This window comes from Eschrichtius robustus, chromosome 8 (genome assembly GCF_028021215.1).
Source record: "Eschrichtius robustus isolate mEscRob2 chromosome 8, mEscRob2.pri, whole genome shotgun sequence".
Lineage (NCBI taxonomy): Eukaryota > Metazoa > Chordata > Mammalia > Artiodactyla > Eschrichtiidae > Eschrichtius > Eschrichtius robustus.
The window spans coordinates 60126198-60148822 of record NC_090831.1 but is presented as its reverse complement, the minus strand read 5'-3'; the positions used below and the strand labels follow the sequence as shown (position 1 = coordinate 60148822).

Sequence of the window (22625 nt, the reverse complement as noted above, 5' to 3'; positions counted from 1 at the left end):
TTGAAAATGTTTATAAAGCAATTGTAACACCACATTTTGATTTTATTATTCTTAACCCTAAAATGAGAAAGAAATCAATTGTATTCCAAATAGATTGAGAAGCAAGGACAACTTGAAATTTCTTCAAATTCTAGGAACAAAATTAAAAGACACAATTGGAAGAAATATTTGCAATACATACAATAGGCAAAAGTTAATGCCCGTTATCTCGAAGGACTCCTATAAATCAATTTGAAAACTAGTTACAAAAGATATGGACATTTATAGAAGGAAAAAAATGTGATGTCTAACAATCAGCCTCACTAGTGAGCAAGTAAGTGCAAATTAAAACAATGAGATACCATTTTCATCCTGCAGGTAGGCAAATACTGAAAGTGTTGGTGAAGTTGAGGGGAGAAAAGAGCACAACTCATACTCTTCCAAGAAAGTTGAAACAGGGTAAACTGGTTCAACTTTCTTGGAAGGTCATATGGCAATATGACAGTATCCACCCATATATAAAATGTGCAACACATTCAACACAGCAATTAAATTTGAAATCTCTCTCCTACAGAAGTATTTGCACACATGAACAAAAATCTATGTATAAAGTGCTAATTGAAACTTTTTGTAATAGAAAAAATAGTAGAAAATATAAATGGTCACTCATAGAATGTTAGCTTATGGCACATCCATACAATATGAACAATTGGATTTAGAATCATTCCATGGTATATTCTGAGTATAAAAAAAGATGTTGTGGAGTAATATAATGCAGAATAATGACAAAATTAGAATTTTGTCAGCAAACAAATCTTTGTGTATATGTATGTGCCTGAGTGCACGTGCATACGCACATAGGGGGCTGGAAGCATACATACAAAACTCTTAACAGTGATACTTCTGATATAAGGAATTGGACAGGTCAAAGGGAGATTTCACTTTTTACTCTTTTCTTGTTTATATTCATCAAAAGTAAAATGTGAGCTTTTTGTAATTAAAAATGTATAAAGAATCTGGGGAGATGAAAAAAGACATGGGAGACTTGGGTTAGCCACTTGTGAAGGGAACGATGCCGTGAACCCCTCTCCTAAGGCAGAGGCTGTGTGCTCCCTGCTGCCTGTGAGTTGGCAAGAGCTCAGACTGTGGGCTTTGCTGGCCCAACAGGTGCTGGTACATTCCATCACTAGCCTGGCACTGGGCCTTCTGGAGAGGAATAAACAAAGTAATGACAGTCTCTAGAAGATGCCATAAGAAATCCAAGCTTTGAGGACTAGACTTTGAGCTCCAAAGCTAGGTAAGATGTAGATTCTTGTGATCTAGGATTTGTTTATTTTGTGTCTTTGAAGTTAATGCCAAGAATCCAAGAGGTTTAAACTGCCCTAAATATTTTTTCCTCATTTGGTCTCTTAGTTCATTTACAGATGCATGTGCCTATCTGAAAAAAGAAAAAGGATCCGTTTCCGCACATGAGACTGAGTATCTTAATTATAAAAATTTCCACTTGGATTCCACTGGTAACTAAATTGATTGAGCATTTTGTTCTCAGAGTTTTGAGACGTGTATTGTATTAAAGAATTTGCCTCAAAACCTTAGACACACCTAAGGCACTATATCTGAAAGAAAATTTCAGTTTGAGGTTAGGTATCACGGCAATTTCGACCGATTGAACTTTTATCTAAATGATTGCTCAAAAACCGGAGAGCTATGCTCTAGACTTTTTCCTTTATAGCATTATTTCATTGTTTTAAAATGTTGAATAAACATTTGAAAAATCCTAATTTAGAATTTTTCTTTTAGACTTTGCATTTGCGAATAATGTAGACAAGTAAGTGATTTTTAAACTTTACTTTTCTTATCAGATTATTTCATAATCGTGTTGATTCCCTAGATTATTCCCATTTCCCAAAATGGATTTTAATGGGTTAAAAAAATGACTAACTCTTCAATAGATCCGAAAAATTGCTATGTCTTCCTGTGATATATGAATTCAAACTATGTATTCATATTTGACATATTTAGATTTTTTAATATTATAACCTAAAATAAATGAAGATGTGGGGTGAGGTGGAGGGAGAAGTTAGACAAAAAAGTTAAAAAAGAAAAAGACAAAATCTTGAAAGTAAGCATTAAAAAAAAAAAAACTTAAGAATTACCTGATATTATAAATGAAGGTCTTTACTTCTTTGTTTACTGTTCCCCTAAATATGTTCAGTGAGAGCAATTATTAACATTTTATATTCACTGGAATTTATATTTTCAAAAGAAATAGTTCATAAAACTATGAAAAACATTAAATTTATGAATATTGATGAATTTTAAAGTCATCATTCTTTTTTAATATTGCACTTAGGAATTTTTTCTTTGGATTCAGTCTTGAAAAACAGTATCTCCAAGCACTTTTACAAAATATAGTATAATGTAGAGTTATAATAATAATTAACTATTATTAATAATAATTATAATTAAAAGTTATAATAACTTTTCAATAAAATGTACATAAGATACTAATATGCATATGATATCTATATAAATATTTTAATCATTTCATTTAACCACTGATTTGAAACATGAATGCTTGAATATGTGAGACCTATTATAGCTGATCCCAAATATGTTCACTCTATTTTTAAAATAAACAATATATACAATAAAAATGGTGTTACTTGTCCTGAAAGTCATTTGTCAGTAGGGCCCAAAACTTATTTGTCAGTGGTACTACACTACAGATAAACGAAAAATATGGTACTGATTCACTTAAATTAAACATTGGTCTAACTGATTTTTTTTCTGACATAATTGCCACTTTTTCAGAACTATGTTTGATGACCCAGAAGATGCTGTTTTTGTAAGGTCCATGAAGCGATCGGCAATGGCTATTACCTCTCTGAACTGGGACACAGTTCCAACACGAGAGGAAAAATACCGTGAAGAGAAAGACACAGGACCTGCCCAAATGCTCACAGTTACACTGAGATAATCCTTGGGGTTTCTAGAAATCCTAGTAGTTTTCAGTTATATATTAAACTTTTCTGTGATTAGCATATTATATATTTATTGTGCTATTATTTGAAACCTTTGAATGTAAACAGAAACACCAAGGAAAAATAATTCCTACGTTTTATCTTAGGTTTCTTTTATTTATTTATTTATTTATTTATTTATTTATTTATTTTATTTATGGCTGTGTTGGGTCTTCGTTTCTGTGCGAGGGCTTTCTCTAGTTGCGGCAAGTGGGGGCCACTCTTCATCGCGGTGCACGGGCCTCTCACTATTGCGGCCTCTCTTGTTGCGGAGCACAGGCTCCAGACGCGCAGGCTCAGCAATTGTGGTTCACGGACCTAGTCGCTCCGTGGCATGTGGGATCTTCCCAGACCAGGGCTCGAACCCGTGTCCCCTGCATTGGCAGGCAGATTCTCAACCACTGCGCCACCAGGGAAGCCCAATCTTAAGTTTCTTTTGAAGTAAAACATGTATATAGAATTGTATACAAATCATAAGTGTTTTGCTCAAAAAAATTTCAAAAAATGAACATGTTCATGTAACAGGCATCCTAGATCAAGAAATGGAACCTCACCAGCACTCTAAAAACCTCCTTCCTGTTACCAGTCCAATGACCTATTACTCTCCACCCATCCTCCTGATTTCTAAACCATATATTTATTGTGTCTGTTTTTGAAAGGCATATAAATGGAATAATAGAAGTTGAATTATTTTTTTCTGGCTTCTTGTACTCAACATTATAAAATTGTAAAATTGTAAAATTCACCATGTTGTTGCCAACAGCAATAATTCCGTTGTCCTCATTGCTATATAGTATTCCATTGTATGACTACACCATATTGTATGACTTTCACTCTCACCTTTGGAAGCATATGCCAGTTCTGGGTGTGGGTTTATGATCTGTGGTTGGCCTACACCAAAGCACTCTGCTAGAAGGAAGAGAAAACAGAAAAGCTTTCAGCAGTTGCCTTGTGCTGAGACACAAAACTGGACACGTAAGGTAACGCAAAACGCATTGCTGATCTCCACCAGCTAAGCTAAAGCGCTAGATCTAAAGCTTATAAAAAGCAGAGGGACATTTCCCCTTACCTGATGGTGCCTAGACACTATCACACTGTACCACAGACACACGGGAGAAGTGGGGCTGAAATCAAAACAAGCAAGAGATGAAAACCCTAGAGGGAGTAGTGAACTGTCACTGAGAATCTGTGATCTCCTTCCCCCAGTGGGCACTTGTGATTCTGTGCACAGCCAGAATCTGCAAAGTCCGGTATGGTCCCTGGCAGAAGGTTGCAGCTGAGGAAAAGAAAAAGTTTGGTATTGATGTGGGTGAGTGGCTGATATTAAGGAAAAATGATGGTGTGTTGCTTCCAAGATTAGGTCATAGAAAGAATCAAAATCTTCTCTTCCTCTCTCTTCTTATCACTTATTCTGCAGGAAGCCAGCTGCCACATCACGAGGACACTTCCACAGTCCTCTGGAGAGATCCATGTGGTAAGGAACTGAGGCCTACTTCCAGAAGCAAATAAGGAACTAAGTCCTCTGCCAACAACCAAGTGAGTTGCAAGCCATCCTCCAGACCCAGTTAACTACCTTGCAAGCAGATCTTCTAGATCCAATTTAAGCCACAGGTGACTGCAGCCCTGGCTGAAAGCTTCACAGCACCCTCCTGAGAAACCCCAAGCCAGAACCACCCCATTAAGCTGCTTCTATTTCTGGCTGCAGAAACTGTATGAGATAATGCTTATTGATGCTTCAAGCTGATAAATTTTGGGGTAATTTGCTACATAGTAATAGATTAGTAATACAATAACCCAGCCTAATCCATGGTGCTAGAAGTATTTGTTGTAAGCAAGGGTGCCTTGTGAAGCCCCTGTCAAGCTGAGAGGTATCACAGTGCAGTCTTCAAGAGTCATACAGCAGCAGAGAGCTAGTTACTGGTCAAATAGTAGTTTCTAGGCATGCTACTACATTCATTCTAGAACTGGGAACCTGAATTGAACTCATCATGAACTGAGTGCTATTAGACCCACCAAGCAATAATGTTGGGCAGGTAAAGCAACAATCCATTTAATCATGGAAATGGTATATGTTGGCTCAGATTTAAGATGGCTCAAAAACTGCATAAGCAGTATTAATTTTTAATTAGATTGCAGTAAATTGAGGATGCGATATTGTAATCTCCAGGTTAACCACTAAAAGAATAGTAAAAGAATGTGTAGTCTGATATTTTATTTTATTTTATAAATTTATTTATTTTATTTATTTATTTTTGGCTGATTTGGGTCTTCGTTGCTGCGTGCGGGCTTTCTCTAGTTGTGGCAAGCGGGGGCTACTCTTCGTTGTGGTGCGCGGGCTTCTCATTGCAGTGGCTTCTCTTGTTGCGGAGGATGGGCTCTAAGCACGCGGGCTTCAGTAGTTGTGGCACACGGGCTTCAGTAGTTGTGGCATGCAGGCTCAGTAGTTGTGGCTCGCGGGCTCTAGAGCGCAGGCTCAGTAGTTGTGGCGCACGGGCTTAGTTGCTCCACGGCATGTGGGATCTTCCTGGACCAGGGATCAAACCCGTGTCCCCTGCATTGGCAGGCGGGTTCTCAACCACTGCGCCACCAGGGAAGCCCTCATATTTTATTTTTAATCCCACAATCACTGAAAAGGATGAACAATTTATTCCAATTGCAAAAATATGGCTAACAAATTTTACTTAATCTCCTTTTTAGAGAACTAATGGAAATATATCTCATTTGTACGAAGAAAAAGATTTGCTTTAAAATGCACTCCTCAATACTAGGTACTTTTTGTTCAAGAAAGAAGGGCTAGTAGTGGCCATGATTGGAAAACATTATATTAAATACCATTTACAGAAAATCACAAAACAGAAGACATGATCCTTACTTAAGTAGTCTAAAACTCTACCAAAATGGAACACACAATTGAGAGGGTGTTTTTAATTAAGTTCTTAGTTTTAAACAACAAAGACCCATTCAAATGGGCTCAAGTGAAAGCGCATTTATTTCAGGATCCATCAGATGATCTTATAGCTAAGAAACAGAAAACGCTGATGCATAGATTTGTGGAGGGTTGTGGTTACAAGCTGAGGCTCTGGAATCAGACACATCTAGCTTAGCTCTTCCACTTACCAGTATAATGTTACTTGGACAAGTTAGTTAATCTCTAGGCTTTGATTTCCTCTTATTTAAAATAATAATAATAGTTACTTCACAGAGTCTCAAGGATTAAGTTAGATCATGTATGTAACATGTTAGGTAGAGTGGCTTTCTCAAAGAAAGTGCTCAGTGCATGTCAGCTGTTAGAGTTGACCCTTGAGCAACTTGGGTTTGAACTACTCGGGTCCACTCTTATGCAGATTTTTAAAAATAAATATGTAGCACAGTACTACATGCTCCACAGCTGGTTGAATCCACAGATGTGAAACTGACAATATGGAGGACTGATTGGGAAGTTATACTTGGATATCGAGGAGAGTGGGCACGCCTAATCTCTGCGTTGTTCAAGAGCAGTTGTGCCCCTCAGGAACTATACCTACCATCATAAACCGAATGTTTGTGTCCCCTCAAAATTTTTACATTGAAATCTAATTCCCAATGTAATAGTACTTGGAGGTAAGGTCTTGGGGAGGTAATCAGCTCATGAGGGCGGAGTCTCATGAATGGGATTAGCATGCTTCTAAGAGGCCAGAGAGGTAGCCTGCCTTTTCTGACATATGAGGACACAGCAAGGTGGCCCTCTGTAAACCAGGAGTAGGACACTCACCAAAAACTTGACCATGCTGGTACCCAGATCTCGAACTTCCAGCCTCCAGAACTGTGAGAAATAAATGTTTCCTGTTTCAACCACCCTAATCTATGGTAATTTGTTTTAGCAGCTCAAACTAGGACACCTGGTCTATTAGGGTTCTTCAGAGAAACAGAATCAATTGGGTGCATGCATATATAGAGAGAGCAAGTTATTTTAAAGAATTGCCTCATGCCATTGTGGAGGCTGGCAAGTCCAAAATTTGTAGGGCAGGCTGGTGTAGACTTGAAATTTAGGTATGATTTGATGTTTCAGTTTTGGGTCCCAAATCCACAGAGCAGGCATTTGTTTGCTGGAGCTTATTTTTGTCTGTAGTTGTTGGTATTTCCATGTCGCTGGCTTCTTCCGCCTCAAATCTGCTATTTATGAGGCAACAAGAAAACCCAGAGAAAAAAACAAAGGGTCATTGCCTGGATCCTGAGGGGCCTAGCCAATCTGCCCTCTTCTGATTGTTTTATATGTAATGTTTAGGGTTTTTAGTTTTACTTAGTACGAGGAATAAGGAAAAGTATGTCTACTCCATCTTCCCAGAAGCAGAACTGTTCAGATTTTTTTTTTTTAAATGTAGTTGTATTTGTTTCCTTTTGTGGCTTCTGAGTTTAGTGTCACATTTAGGAAGACCTTCTTCATGCCAAAGTCATTAAGAATTTTTTCATGGTTTCTTCTGGAATTGATAATTTTTTTCACATTTTAATCTTATCCATTTGGAATCATCTTGGGATTAAGTAGTTTTATGTGAGTTTATGAAATAGATAGCTACATTGCCCTGAATTGATCAATTACACAGCTACCTGATTTATTCTAGACAAATTAAGATCACCATTTAAAAAGATGCCTTTATTGATTTATAAAACTAGAACTTAGTCCTTAAAGGCCATAGAAACTAGGCTAGAGCCACCTTTTGGCGGGGGTGGGGGCAGAATCTCCTGTTTATCTGCTAAAGTAATTATTATGAGAAGAAATTTGCTTTTTCCGAAATTAAGATCTTGCTTTTCATCTATGCAAATGATGCTTTAATATCATCTTAGTTTACATAAGCATGCATTAATCTCTATACAATTTCAAGCAAATATGAGTTTTTCCAACATAAACATCAGTAAAGAGATGCAAAAACACCTTGTACTGAGCTTCTTTTCCAACCAAAATAATTATAATCTAATCCAAAACTTGATGTGCCTTTGTACTTTTTCTAAGAGCATATAAATCTCAAAAATTTTAATTTATGTGCCTTCATTTTCCTTTGTTATATTTACATATATTTAACTTTTGAAATTTGATCCCATTTGTTTTCTAGTTGTCACAAGGTGTATTACTAATTCTTTGTTTCTGATTTATAGAAAGGCAGATGAGAAATTTGCCCATGTAACCAAACTCCATAAACCCAGTGTAGACTGTGTCAGAGCCCAGTGGATTCAACATTTTTCCCTCCTTTTATCCCTCTCTTGTCTGTGTCTGCTCAGTGGCTACATTCTCTCAGGTACCTCTACATGTCAGCTCTAGCAGCTCTGGAACTGAATCCCTGTAATTTATAATTGTCCCAAGGGAGAAACAAACAAACAAACAAACATCCTCCCTGTTTGGCTTCAGGAATGTAAAATTTCTGAAAAGTATCCTTATTGGTCTAGTTGTAAACCATGAGAACTGGGGGACATCTACCTCCTGCTCAAGAAGGGGACTGATTTGCTTCAGAAGCAGAGGAGATGATCCTGAGAAGATAAAAACACTGCAAGAACATCTACTTTAAGAATTTCTATTAAGTTTAACATCCAATAATATTAAAACTCAAGTAAACTCATATATATCATGGATGACTAAAATCTCTCATCTTTTTAAGAGCCTAGGGATTATCTACCACATCCTGTAAAATAATGGCTTGTCTTCAGAGCTCTATTATTATCTTACATCTGCAGAGAAACTACAGTGATGGTAACATATTAAGAGTGTACAATGTTGTAGTCAAAACTGCAGACCTTGTTGAGTTCCAGTTCTGTACTTTTGGATACATTAGTGGACCTCTTTAGACTTTAACCTCCTTATCTGTATTATGGGGATAAAAATAAAGTCTACTTCATGGGGTTGTTGTGAATATTAAACAAGATAACTTCAGGGATACAGTAACTTTCCGTGGTAGCTATTATTACCACCTATTGGATCAAAAAGCAGAATCCAATTTCCTAATAAACCCACTGGCTAATTTAATATTCTATTATATCTGCTCTAAGTATAAGACATATTGGAATAGTAAGGCTATTCTTATCCTTTAGGTCCTATTTTTTTTTTTTTTTTTTTTTAATAAATTTATTTATTTATTTATTTTTGGCTGTGTTGGGTCTTCGTTTCTGTGCGAGGGCTTTCTCCAGTTGTGGCGAGCGGGGGCCACTCCTCATCGCGGTGCACGGGCCTATCACTGTCGCGGCCTCTCCCGTTGCAGAACACAGGCTCCAGATGCGCAGGCTCAGTAGTTGTGGCTCACGGGCTTAGTTGCTCCGCGGCATGTGGGATCTTCCCAGACCAGGACTCGAACCCGTGTCCCCTGCATTGGCAGGCGGACTCTCAACCGCTGCGCCACCAGGGAAGCCCCTTTTGTTTTTTTTTTTTGTTTTTTTTTTGTTTTTTAATTTTATTTATTTATTTATTTATTTATTTATTTATTTATTTATTTATTTATTTATTTATGGCTGTGTTGGGTCTTCGTTTCTGTGCGAGGGCTTTCTCTAGCTGCGGCGAGCAGGGGCCACTCTTCATCGCGGTGCGTGGGCCTCTCACTGTCGCGGCCTCTCTTGTTGCGGAGCACAGGCTCCAGACGCGCAGGCTCAGTAGTTGTGGCTCACAGGCCTAGCTGCTCTGTGGCATGTGGGATCTTCCCAGACCAGGGCTCGAACCCGTGTCCCCTGCATTGGCAGGCAGACTCTCAACCACTGCGCCACCAGGGAAGCCCTAGGTCCTATTTTTGTTTGAGAAAAGTTTCTTGATGGCATATCAAAAAACAAAACAAAACAAAAAAACGGGTAACACCAGTTTTGATGGTGTTATAATGGAAACATCTATTTTTGGTTATTTATGACAAAGGAAGGGAGTATAATGAGAACCAACCTCATTTCTCTTAAACCCCATTTTCTGACCACCCCTTTCTTGAAATACATCCATGGAAATTTTGATATTGACATGGCTTATATCTAAAGTTCTCTTTGTCCAATTGGAAAGTTACTATTAATGCCAGTTGTAGCTGTGTTAGAGTTCCGATTCATATTAGCATTCATTTCAATGAAGGGAAAATTACCTCTACATTGCCTCATCTCTTGACTTTCCTATTCCCTTCTGCTTTTTCATAACCTTCCATGCTATCCAAAGACAGGGACCACGATGATACCACACACCCAGAAAATAATTAGAATCAGGGAACTCAGGTTAAAAAACATACTTTTGGAAGAGGAAGGCCTGGGAGGACTATTTTTCTGGTCAAAGATAAATGTTTATCAGCGTGTAGATTGAGGTACCTTGATGAGTGAAGGGAGGCTTGTCATGATTGACAAGTTCAGGTGAAATCTGCCTGCAGAATTCCTACTCACTTAACACTTAACAGTGATTTACTCCCATGAAGTCTTCCTAGAGCAGCATGGTACAGGGTGTGCAGAAGATGTATGTGTTGGGACTGGGAGAAAAGTGAGTGTAAGGAAGAGGAAAAGCAGCAAGACAGAAAAATCTAATCAGTGAAGTGAGGCGAGAATTCTAGTCATTTTGATTTGCAATTGTGAATATTAAAATAATTATACTGTGTTCTCCAGTATTTGCTAAGTTTCCTAAAATGTTTTAAGTTCTCTAGTATTTCTTTAATATTTGCCACCCCCGACAGCAAAAAACTATGAAACAAGATGTGAGGTGGCTATATCAGTAGGCACAATTTATTTTACAAATCAACACAAGAAACTTTGAAACACAGCACTATCTTCAGATCTCATACTCTAGCTTTATTTAAATACTCAGACACTAAAAACTGATGCCAGGACAGTCTATAAGTGACAGTTACAAATCAGTTTGTGGACAGGAAAAGCCACATGAAAAGCTTACAGGAAGGTAAAAGCCTTCCAAGTGGAAAATGGCACATGAATTAGTTTTATAATAATTGTGGACACAGTATGTTTAGCCTTTGTTTAACTGACAATTTCGTCAAACATCCTTTTAAATGCACATGCTGAGGTAACTGTGGCTATGCCTTAGTTCCTCCTGGGGATTTGACATTTCTGAAGGTACAAAGACTGTAGATAAAACACCACTGCAGGAACTATATAAAGTTCAGGCTGCTCAGGATAAATTCTATAGAAAAACTACAATTAGCTGAACTATGGCAAAGATCCTTTAACATGTAGCTTTTCTTCATTTCATTACATCTTTTTTTTTTTTAACATCTTTATTGGAGTATAATTGCTTTACTATGATGTGTTAGTTTCTGCTTTATAACAAAGTGAATCAGCTCTACATATACACATATCCCCATATCTTCATTGCACCTTAATAAGTAGAACTTCACTATTGTCAATGCTATTTATATGCATTTTATTTACATATAAGTTATGATTCTTTTAACTACCCATCTCTATGGCTATAAAATTTTTCTTTCCTGAAAATCTCCTCTCTCCTACAACTGTTCTGCTTGCCTCTTTGTTCCCTAAAGCCTATATTTCTTCTTTAAAAGGTGATTTATTTTCCTTTGAGAACAACTGCTGGGAAGCCTGCCTCAGAAAGGGAATAGAAATGTTTCTCCTATATTTTGAAAAAAAATGTTTCTCCCTAGGAATACCTGACCAATTATTGAACAGAATCAGTAGGAAATTAGGGCTTGGCAGACAGAGATTTGCTGGAGAGCAAGTATTCTATGAAATGTGGAATCCTGCCACAGTGCCAGGCAGGCGTGGAGGCAGGGAGGACACGGTCTCGTGAGTTTTCCAGCCGCCTGCCAGGGTGAGGACTGTCCACGCTGGCACTCGCTGCGGCTCTTACTCCTCGGACAGCTGTGGACCTGCAGGAGCATCCTGTAAGCATCCCAGCCCAGCATCACTCTGAAGAGATTCTCTCTCCCCTTCCACAGAATCTTTAGGATTGCAGTCCTCCTGGGAGATCCCTGTTTCAGCCTCCGGCTGCTCTTCATTAACACAGTTAGAGTTGACATCAAGTTTGCCATCTGATAAAAAGAAAAAAAAAAAAAAAGAGTCATTTTGTTCCTACCGTGTGCTGGACACTCTTCTAAGTACTTTACGTGTATTCAATCATTTAATCCTCAAAACAACCATGAGGCCAAGTATTATCTCTATTATCATTCTTTTACAAATGGAGAAACTGAGAAGAGAGGGGTTTGTTAACTTGCTCATAGTTGCACAGCTAGGAAAAGAACAGAACTGGCATTTGAACTCAGGCCTTGAGATCAGGATTGCTGACTGGCAAAATCCGCATTCGAATACAGTTTTGCCATGAGTTAGCTTGACGTCCTTGGTTAGGTAACTGCCTGTACAAGGCTGTTTCCTTATCCATAAAGTGGGGCATAATAAATCCTACCCTACATTTGTGGAGAATAAAGGTGTAGAACAGTGTGGGATATGCGCTGATGTCTAACCACCAGGAGTTCCCATTCTACTGACAGTCCTCCCATATGGCTTCTCTAGTACCTGGCAACATACAGGATATTCAAGTTTGGTACCACCAGGAGTTCCCATTCTACTGACAGTCCTCCCATATGGCTTCTCTAGTACCTGGCAACATACAGGATATTCAAGTTTGGTCCACAAAAACAGGAGAATGCACAGCAGTCAGAAAGCCTGACTATGCTCTTAACAATTTATTTCTAAAAATTTAATTTTGTATGAATTCAGCTTTGTACGAATCATCCGTCCCCACTAGTAGTGTTTCTCCACCAGGTGGTAAAGTGGACACAGTCCCTTGAGGGGTGGAGATGGACGTGCTTAGTATCAGAATCACCTGGGCAGTGTTTTCAAACTATCGCTCCCCAGAATGTGCTATCTATCCTCTGGGTAGTGTGGGCGGTTCTCTTCTCCAATATATGAATCATTGCTCAAGCAACTCACTGTTCCTGATGAAAATGAGTCATATACTTCAGGAGGGAGGGAGAGGAAAAATAATATGGAACTCACTGCCCTCACACTTGTAGAAATTTAATTTGTTCAAGTTAATTTGTAATTTATAGATTTACTCTGTAATTTCACCTGAAGTTTCATAGTTAAGAAATTTAAAGGCTTCCGACCATAAAATCTTTGGGTAGCCATTAGGGGAAATTTAATTATTATTCAAAGACCTTAAAATCCTTTGTGAGCAAATATAAGTAACAACTCATTAAGAGTACATGGTTCCAGGGCAGTCTCATGAATCATAAAGTAGAATGTGGAATAAACGACATTCCTCAGAATTTATTTTATTTTATTTATTTAGTTTTGGCTGCATTGGGTCGTCGTTGCTCCGCGCGGGCTTTCTCTAGTTGTGGCAAGCGGGGGCTACTCTTCGTTGCAGTGTGTGGGCTTCTCATTGCGGTGGCTTCTCTTGTTGTGGAGCACAGGCTCTAGGTGCACGGGCTCAGTAGTTGTGGCACACGGGCTCAGTAGTTGTGGCTCGTGGGCTCTAGAGCGCAGGCTCAGTAGTTGTGGCCCACGGGCTTAGTTGCTCTGCGGCATGTGGGATCTTCCCGGACCAGGGCACGAACCCATGTCCCCTGCACTGGCAGGCAGATTCCTAACCACTGTGCCACCAGGGAAGTCCCATCCTCAGAATTTTATGTCTTTCATTTTCTAGTGATAGCTAGGCTGACTACAGTCTTGTACATTATCCCGGGGACTCAAAACAGGGATACATTTAAGCGTGATCCTTATGTTGGTTAACCCCAAGCTTCCTTGGTCCCCTGAGAAGACTCAGTTCCTGTGTGTCCTGTGTTAATATCATTGATCCTTCCTTTCCCCACTGACCAACAGTATGATCTTGGTTTTTATACACTTACTGTTCTCCTCTTCACTCTTTTCTTTGGCAGCTTCCAACTGTTGCTTCTCATAAATGTCCTTGAGATTCTTACAGATTTTCTTATGTGCAAACCAATGTGTTTTCTGGCAGGTTTGATCACAATATATTACCTGAAGGCAATTGCACGTTTATTTTCAAGAGGTGTAATCGCATAATTTTTCAATTATGACATTCAACCAAGTACTGTGCTGTAAAAACGTTAACTTTTCTATGCCCCAGCCAACCCCAGATATGAGAGAAAAAATAAATGATTGTTGTTTTAAGTAAAATATTTTAGAGTGTTTTTACATGTGGCAATAGTTAATCAATATAGATGGTCACATTTAATTCTCACAACTCTAGCCCGATTTCACACATAAGGAAACTGAGGCTCAGAGAAGTAGGTAATTAAAGGAAATGAAACTGGAGAAGTAGGTTATAGCAGAATACGATAGGTTACAGAAGAATATGCTGAAGAATTTCAACCTTAAAAAACAAGAGGAAATTAACATAATCTATAGGGTAAAGTGAATGTACAGACGCATGCATGTGGGTGACATTTGTATGTGAGAAGAAGAAGCCATTCAGATATGCCCTTTATAAAGATAATTCTGACAGAAGTGGGCAGTAAACCAGAAAGCTTAAAGATTGGTGACAGTCAGAAGGGAGTTGTAGTTTTACAAGGAAGAGTTGATGAAGAGATTGTAGTTAAAGTCAACATCAGAAGACTTAAGACTGCATATTTAGAATTGTTCCATTGTAGGTTCTCATATCTGCACCAGTCTCAGTCCCCTATGGATAATTTTTCTCATATTGATTCATTCATTCATATTCTTTCCTTTTTGGGGGTAGTCAGCATAGAAGCTGGGCAGCCTGGGAGTTTGACAGAAGATAGAGAGGGCACAGAACTACATTTATCCTGTAGTTCTCTTCCAAAATTATTTTAAAATATTAGATGCAATACTTTATATCTAATGGATTAGAATTTATTAGAAAACAGACGTCAACTATTATATTTACAGAATGTTAAAACTCAATTATCAATTTGGATGAAATCTAAACCAGATGTCAATGAACTTAAAAGAACTTCATTCTTACCATTTTGCACACTGAGCATCTTTTACTTGCTCCTTTTTCTCCACAGGTAGTGCAAAATTCAACATCCACAAAACCCACCTGACCAGTGATGGCTTGGGTAAGTACAGAGAATGCAGTGGGATCAGAACCCTACAGTGGGTTAGAAGAGGAGGAAAAACACCTCTGAAATCACTGTTGAAAGACTACAGAGAAGACATATCAAGAACAAGAGACAAAGTTATTAAGGCAAGAGACTGCCTTATGACAGACTATGACAAAATGATAATGCCTTTCTGAGTACACCTTTTTCTATACAAAGTACACGGCAGGTAAGTCATGGATCCAAATATTCAGAGAGAAAAAAATTGGCCCTATTCTAGAATAAAAGTATTTTTTCAATTAGTATTATTCAGTAAGCACACAAAGATTTCAGATATATGACAATGAGCTCAGAGTGGAATTTCCTTCTGAGAATTAAGACAATATACATATTTTGAGGGACAATTTATAGGGTACATCACAAATGTTCATCTTAATTCTTAAAAGTTTAGTGCAATTTAAGTGTTTTAAAGACTTTAAATTATTTACTTGATGCTGGTCTGCAATTCTAATAGTTAAAAATTATCACCTTTATTACTGAAATGTTCCAAACTCTTAAAATTAAAAAGACATAGATGTGATTGCATTAGGGTATTAAGAAAAACCAAAAATATGAAAGTTATCATATGGCTACTGAAAATCAGAATGGCTTGCTAAAGAGGATTTATGAAATTTTTTTACATGGGAAATTATAAGGGCAAATATTTATCTGCCTGGGATAATGCTATTAAGACCTATTTGAATGTTTATCTGCCTAGCATAATACTATTAAGACCTATTTAGAGCAATTACAGGGTATGGAGCTGTCTTACCTACTCAAAACAGTTCTTGTTTCTGAGTTTTTCAAATTTGCTTCTTTATTCCCAACTAAATTTTTGCCAATTTTCATAATTTAAATTTTCATTTGCATTTGCCTTTTCTTCCTAAGTTTATTTGTTTTAATATTATCTTACCAATTGTACACAACAGAGCTTTACAAATACCACCTTGGAACATAGTTTTACACTGTACTCATTTTGAAAACCGCCTTACTCCTCCTGAAAACAAATGATGACTGAATTTCCTTTCACATTCAAGGGCTGAGAATTCTCTTTTGGAATGAGGATAGTATAACAGTGAGAAAAAAATAGTGAAATAAAACCTCAGATACTAGATATAAGTTAATAATTTCATAAGGAATGAATGTCTATGGCAGTTGTGCTCATAAGAGAACTTGTTAAAAATTCAGATTGATCTATACTTTCTAAATTAGAATCTCTTAGGATGTGGTCCATGTACCTGCATTATTACAGGTAATTCTGAAACATACTAAAAGTTTGAGAATTACTGGTACTTAAATGTTACAACGAACACTTATTAATCTATAAAATTATTCTGCCTCGAAAGTAGAGTATTTGATCAGACAGCAGTCTGGCCCACAGAGTATGATATATTCAACAGATTTTACAACAATTACACGTTTTTTTTTTTTTTTGTAAAAGTGACTGAGACATGTTCAAAATCTCCCCCACAATAGGACTTTTGTGGGAGTCAGAAAACAATGACATTCTCACAGATGTAACCGGAGGTAAAACTAAAGGATTTTTTGCTAGAAGTATGGCTGTTAATGTGAACTATTGCTTCAGAAAAAAATTGACGGTACAGTAGAGTAACCACATGAAATCTTTCTTGTCACAGTTGAATGACAAGAATTCTTTCTTGCTGTGCAAAATCTTGTCATCTACTTTGTTAAATAAGAATCTGTTTAGGCACCAGAGCTCCGCCTATAGAAGACAGTCAGCCTAAAAACAAACAGGATGCTTTATTCAATGTATCCTATAAAATCAGAGACATTAGCTAGCCTTCCAGAAGTTAAAATATACACTGTCAATTGAGAAAGCAAAATATCTCTAACAGTATCATCTGTTACAATGCTGGAGCAGCATTTCTTCAATGTAGCCATGCCTCACACTTCCTGCTGAATTCTGTCCCAGGTGGAAGCCAGAGTTCCACAGTAGGCAGAGGGAATCAAAACCCCTCCATGAGGGCCCAGGCATCAGCACTGTCAGAAAGTACCATAGGGGACCCTCGTGGCAGCCAGCTGTGAGAACCACCATGTCACGGGACAAGCTTAACACTGCTTCAGAGGCTTTTGAACTTGCAGGATACCGGAAGCCATTAGCAGTAAACAGTGGCTATCTGGGACACTCACAAGCACAAGCATTGCAGATAAATAAAGTTTTCCAGAGAGCAGAATATGTAACTCTTAAAGAACAAAAATGTTTAAAGAGAGAAATTTTTCTAAATTGCCTTAAATAAATACTATCTATTTATTGATGGCTCAGATCACTAGGATAAATATCAATCATACACTATACACTCTAACTACATTATTTTATGATACAGGGTTAAAATGGATTGTTGAGCCTTACACTGACCTGCTTTGACTTTTTAAAAAATACTCCAGGCTGCTATTTTTAGTTTTTCTGTTTTCTCCCTTGAAGGTACAATGTCAGCTACACTTGTCAGTGCTGGAAATATCCCAGAGCAGCCACTATTAATTGCTTCTCTGATAGCCATTCCCCCAACTCCTTACTAACAGAAACATAATTTTGTCAGAGCAGCAGTGTTTAGACCAGCCAAAAGCATCTCCCCAGAATACCCATTTCTCCAAAATACTCACTTCCACCTGTGCCACTAAGAGCACAGGTCAGCATGGGTTTCAGGGAGAGCTTATGTTTTCCAGCTACAGACCAATTTCCTTTTCTTGTCTGCCTAGGATAGGAATGTGAGCTTGGAGGAAGAGCATGAGATGCCTTGCAACTCTGAGGTCATAAGCATGTGTATGATAATTTGTATGGCTAAAGAATATTGGGTGGAAAAATAGGAAAGTATTTGGGTCCCCAGTCCATTTCTGAGCTACTGTGCCAGATCTGGTCTGCCTATCTTTGGGCTTCTGAGTATATGAGAATGACTAAACCCTTATCTATTTAATTCATAGTTGCCTGGAGTTTGATATGCACAGCCAAAACACATTCATAATTGATACACCACCCTCATCATAATTTGCTAACTTTAATCTTCCAAAAGCTTAAACACCAAATAGCCAAGCATATTAAAGAGCCAGGGGAAAGAATCTCTATGTGAAATCATGGAGAGCTCTCAGGAATAAATCAGTGCCTGAACTTCATGAGATCATCTTGTCTGCTTGGGTCTTTCTTCTTCCGTGGCTCTGGGTCGGTTAAGTCTTAATGTATAAAGGAGCACCTGGAACCCATTTTTAGTCCTGATTTTTCAGACTGAGAATAATATAACAGCCTAGAGAAGGCAGAGAAGAACCAACATTGCCAGATGGAGGGAGGAAACCAGGGATGGGAATAGTGTCAGGATCAGTTTCTTGCCTAATAGACAAAGGCTGATAAAGGATTTGATTGAAATGCATAAAAGCATAACCGGTGTAGATAAGGTAAACTGAAACCTACTCAAAATAGGGAAGGCAGGGAGTGTCTTTCATACTACTTAAATAAATATATGTCAAAAGGGCAGTAAATAATTTAAAGAATAGATAATAAAGTTAAAATTTACTTCCCATAACTGGCAAGTATAAATAGATTTTTTTTTTTTAACGTATGGAAAATTTATAAAATCAGAGGTATTAAGGTAGAACATAAGAAGCTGGGACATCCTTTGAAATTGTTTAGCAGGACACACAATGAGCCTTCTCATGACTTATCCTCTCACATCCCCTGACAGGAAACCACCAACGCAGACATTCAATTCCTACTTTCATCTAGTATGGGATTTTGTACTGGTTTTTCACACACTACACCTGAACAAGTGTGGATCTGTATTACATAGTGGATGTGTACCCACCGTTAAGGTTTCACCGAGGCATTAAAAATGTAAGTATCCACTGTAACAATCTATATTCTGACATAAGGATATACTGTTTATTAAACCATGAACCATATAAATGGAAGAAGAGGATTGAGAGAGGGGAAACGGATAAACAGAAACAGCGTTAACAGGCAAACCTATCTCCATGTTTGCTTCTGAAATTTTTCTAAAATAATAAAGAATTAAGTCTTTATTAAATAAATAAATAATGCTGAAGAGAACATGACTTTAATTGTACAAAATATGGTAATTAGGTCTTACTGATAGAGTTAACTTAGTTGCAAAGAGCCTTACAATTTCAACAGGAGCAATGCTTCGCACCAGCTGCTGGAGGAGTGTAGCTTCACAGTAAGGAAATTTTCTGATACTTTCTCTAATGATCTTTTCTTGATATATTGGAAAGCCATCAGAAGGTCGGCCTTTTAACAAGCTGAAAGATATTTTTTAAAAAGTAACTAGAGTTACTTTTTAAAGGAGTTGAATTACTAAGCATTTCCTCCCAGCTGAACCCATGAACTTTGAGTAGTTTCTTCTTTGCTGCGTAAGATTTTCATTGGGTCTTCACATCATGAGGATAGACTCAATTCAAATTGCTGCTCTACCTGCACATTAGGCTAGGCCTTATCAGGTTTAGGGGCTCAGAGATGTATTTATAAAAGTAACCCCTGACATAAAACATACTAAACACTGTTATCAGATTAGCTAGTTACTTATTACCATGTCAGTTATTTGTACAAAGAATGAAAACTCTCATTGAGTCACACCCTTCTAACTTAGTTCTCTTTTCTTAGTAAAACTATCAGAGAATTTGTCCCCCAGGGGTCAGAGAACAAGGGTAACACACAGCTCTCCCGGGTACAGAAACAGAGATACATTGAGCGCCATTGTGAATCCAGAGCAGCAATTATGGCATAAGCACACCTATCCTCAAATTTGGACTTGGGCTACTTTCTAGCTGTATGATTTTACACATGATATTTAACCTCTCCAAACTTCAGATTTCTCACCTATAGTTGGGGATAACAAAAGCAGTGTTGTAAAGAGTATAGAATGGAATAATCAATTTAGTTATGAGTGCCCCTGTTTCTTACAGATGAAATGTGATCTCAACATTAACATCTGCTGCTAAAATGTTTAATTTTTAAATCCATAATGAGATTTCATATAATGAAACATTATCCATTTGAGTGTACTTTATACATGACATGGGAAAAAACAGTACCTTTTGATCAGGGTGTCCAATTTATTCTCTCCGTCTTTTAAGAAGTTAATACATTTCTGAAAGATACAGCTGATGTAATGCATTTTCATAGCCAGTACTTCATTCATGTCTCTTTGCTTCATACATTTCTCACAAATCAAATCCATCACCTTGTAGCATTTATTCAGAGCTGCTTCTTCTGCCAGCAGAGGATTCTCATTTATAAGCATCACAATCTAGAAGAAATCCCAGTGAGCTTAGAAATTCCTTGAGAGATTTTCCATGTACAAATTAGGTAGTCAGTTTTGATTACCAAATAAAGTCTTTCTTATGGTCACATATTTACTGTGTTAATTTAAATTAGAATGCAAATTGCCACTGATCAAGTTGTAAAACTAATACAGAAGGACCCTGACATTATGGAATCTCTTGAATTCTGTGTATCAGTTATTGAGTGATTTGCCATCCAGCTAAACTGGGGTGTTAGTTGGCCAGTAGGAATCATGGTTTCACTAGCTCTCTTAAAATCACTTTCACTAAAGATAAGCATGGCATATTTGTACACCTCTTATATATAGAATCAACTAACAGAGCAATCGTTACTTTTAGTTAATGTTACTGAGTGTTAGGATTTCATGGCTAGGAAAACCACAATTCTCATTCATTCTTGTTAATTATAAGGAAATGAAGATTTTTACTGACAGAAGTCTAAAAATAAAAGGTGTATTACTTACTGATTGACTACATTTCTCTTTGGAAATTTTCCTAATATGCTTCTAATCACCAACGTGAATAGGTCAAAGAGGAAAGCAAAAATAGCTTTAAAAAGGGATTCTAAGAGAGTTATCCAATCTGATGCATTATGAGTCCCACACTTCCCATATATGCCCAGATTAAGCCCAAATTTAGTGTAATAAGGAGTATTTCTTTTTTCTTTATTGGTTGTGGTAGGCTTGCATAGGACAGCTGTAAAAATCCATAATGAGATACAGTAATGTAAACATGTGTGTAACATAGGCACAGTTGTATTCTCAGAGCGGAAGTTCATTCAGTATTTGTTAACTTACGTGTTACAGTTAAATACCTGTCCCAGGTAATCTTAGGAAACAACAGGTAGCAGATTTCATGAATTAGATCCTTTTCTTTAGACATGAAGATAATTTATTAAGTAAAACCCATGCCGAGGCTCCTACTTGAAAATTTAACATATATTAAATGTTCTTGTTAAATTAAGATTTTTTACTTATTTTTGACAATACTAAATTGATATACAACCTAGTATTTTACTTAAAATATAGCACTCAATAATAAATTATTAGACTTCATGAAATAAGTATAATCAGAATCCTTATTGGTAACAACAGGTTTGCTGACAACTTTCCCTACCATAATATATATCATTAATTACCTGTTTATATTTCTGCTGTCAACTGCAATCAATGGAAGCTGTTTGCTCAATATTTTGTATACAGCATATGTAATCAAAGGATAGGATCTAAACTTACATGTAAGAATTCTTTAAAAAATCCCAAATAGAACCCAGATTAATGATTGATTTTTTTTAAGAGACATTAGACTTTATTTATTTTATAATATACAGCAGTACACGCAATAAAAAATGATATATACCCACAGCTCAACAGTGAGCTCCCTGAAGCATTTACGTAGCTGCAAACAAAATAATAACATTTGAATTAGTTTCCTTCCTTTAATCTCAGCAGCATTATAAAATAATATATTTATTATAAAGGGAATCATTATTAATTACTGAAGAGGAATAAATCAATTCTGGGCTTAAAAATCATGTTAATAATCAAAGATAGGATCACTTGTACACATCTGTTTCCTAATCACTTAGAGACTCTGCTAAACTCTATTGTCATTTTTCCTGTGACTCTGTTTTTCTCCATTATAATGTCTGTATTCTGGGCATTAGCACAATTCCCCAAGTCCCTGTTGAAAGCAAACATCCTTATTGCTATAGCAGCCACTTAACCTCCACACAAATGTATCTGTGTTAGGTACAATGCAGCGAAAGGGTGCACTGTTGGATCGAGTGTTGTACTGTGCTTATTTTAAAAGGTCTTTGATTTGGTAGAGTGGCTATTAGTTACTTTTCTATAATAAGCCCTATGAAGACCTGTGCCAGCTTGAAAAGGGGTAAAGCAATGAAAATGGGCCACCACAAAAGCAACTGGGCAGCTTTTATCTAAAGTGTGGATAAAAGAAAGGTTTTCAAGTGAATAGACTATTTATACCTACAAAAAGCAAGGTGTGGTCTGAAGGAAGGTACTATAATCATAGAATAGTCTCTCTTACAAGACCAAGTGCTCTAAAAAATATAATGTAGGCTATTTTAGTTTATATACCTTTACCATTTGTCTGTATAAGTATACCCCTAATCAAATTTACTCAAAATATGTGCCTTTAAAGACAATTGGAGGTACCATAATTCTTAGGATATTTAACCCTGAGAAACTAGGTTCTGTGCAAACATCAAAAATTACTCCATAGACTCAATTATCACAATAACTGAGATTACTGCGATCTCAAAGGGTGGACACAGATGTAAGACAGTGAA

The 22625-nt window shown here is 37.2% G+C and overlaps 2 protein-coding genes across 2 annotated transcripts in view; one reads left to right on the top strand and one right to left on the bottom strand.

Moving 5' to 3' along the window:
- LRRC72 (leucine rich repeat containing 72) overlaps positions 1-2959 on the top strand; it is a 40447-nt gene extending 37488 nt beyond the window's left edge. Inside the window, exons 8-9 of the mRNA XM_068550373.1 lie at positions 1780-1807; positions 2794-2959. Of these exons, the coding sequence (XP_068406474.1) occupies positions 1780-1807; positions 2794-2959 (194 nt within the window). The remainder of the gene's footprint in view (positions 1-1779; positions 1808-2793) is intronic.
- A 7711-nt stretch (positions 2960-10670) lies between these two features.
- ANKMY2 (ankyrin repeat and MYND domain containing 2) overlaps positions 10671-22625 on the bottom strand; it is a 34953-nt gene continuing 22998 nt past the window's right edge. The window contains exons 6-10 of the mRNA XM_068550566.1: positions 20066-20280; positions 19138-19273; positions 14890-15018; positions 13793-13922; positions 10671-11974 (exon numbers count right to left, since the gene is read on the bottom strand). Of these exons, the coding sequence (XP_068406667.1) occupies positions 11790-11974; positions 13793-13922; positions 14890-15018; positions 19138-19273; positions 20066-20280 (795 nt within the window). The 3' untranslated portion in view covers positions 10671-11789. The remainder of the gene's footprint in view (positions 11975-13792; positions 13923-14889; positions 15019-19137; positions 19274-20065; positions 20281-22625) is intronic.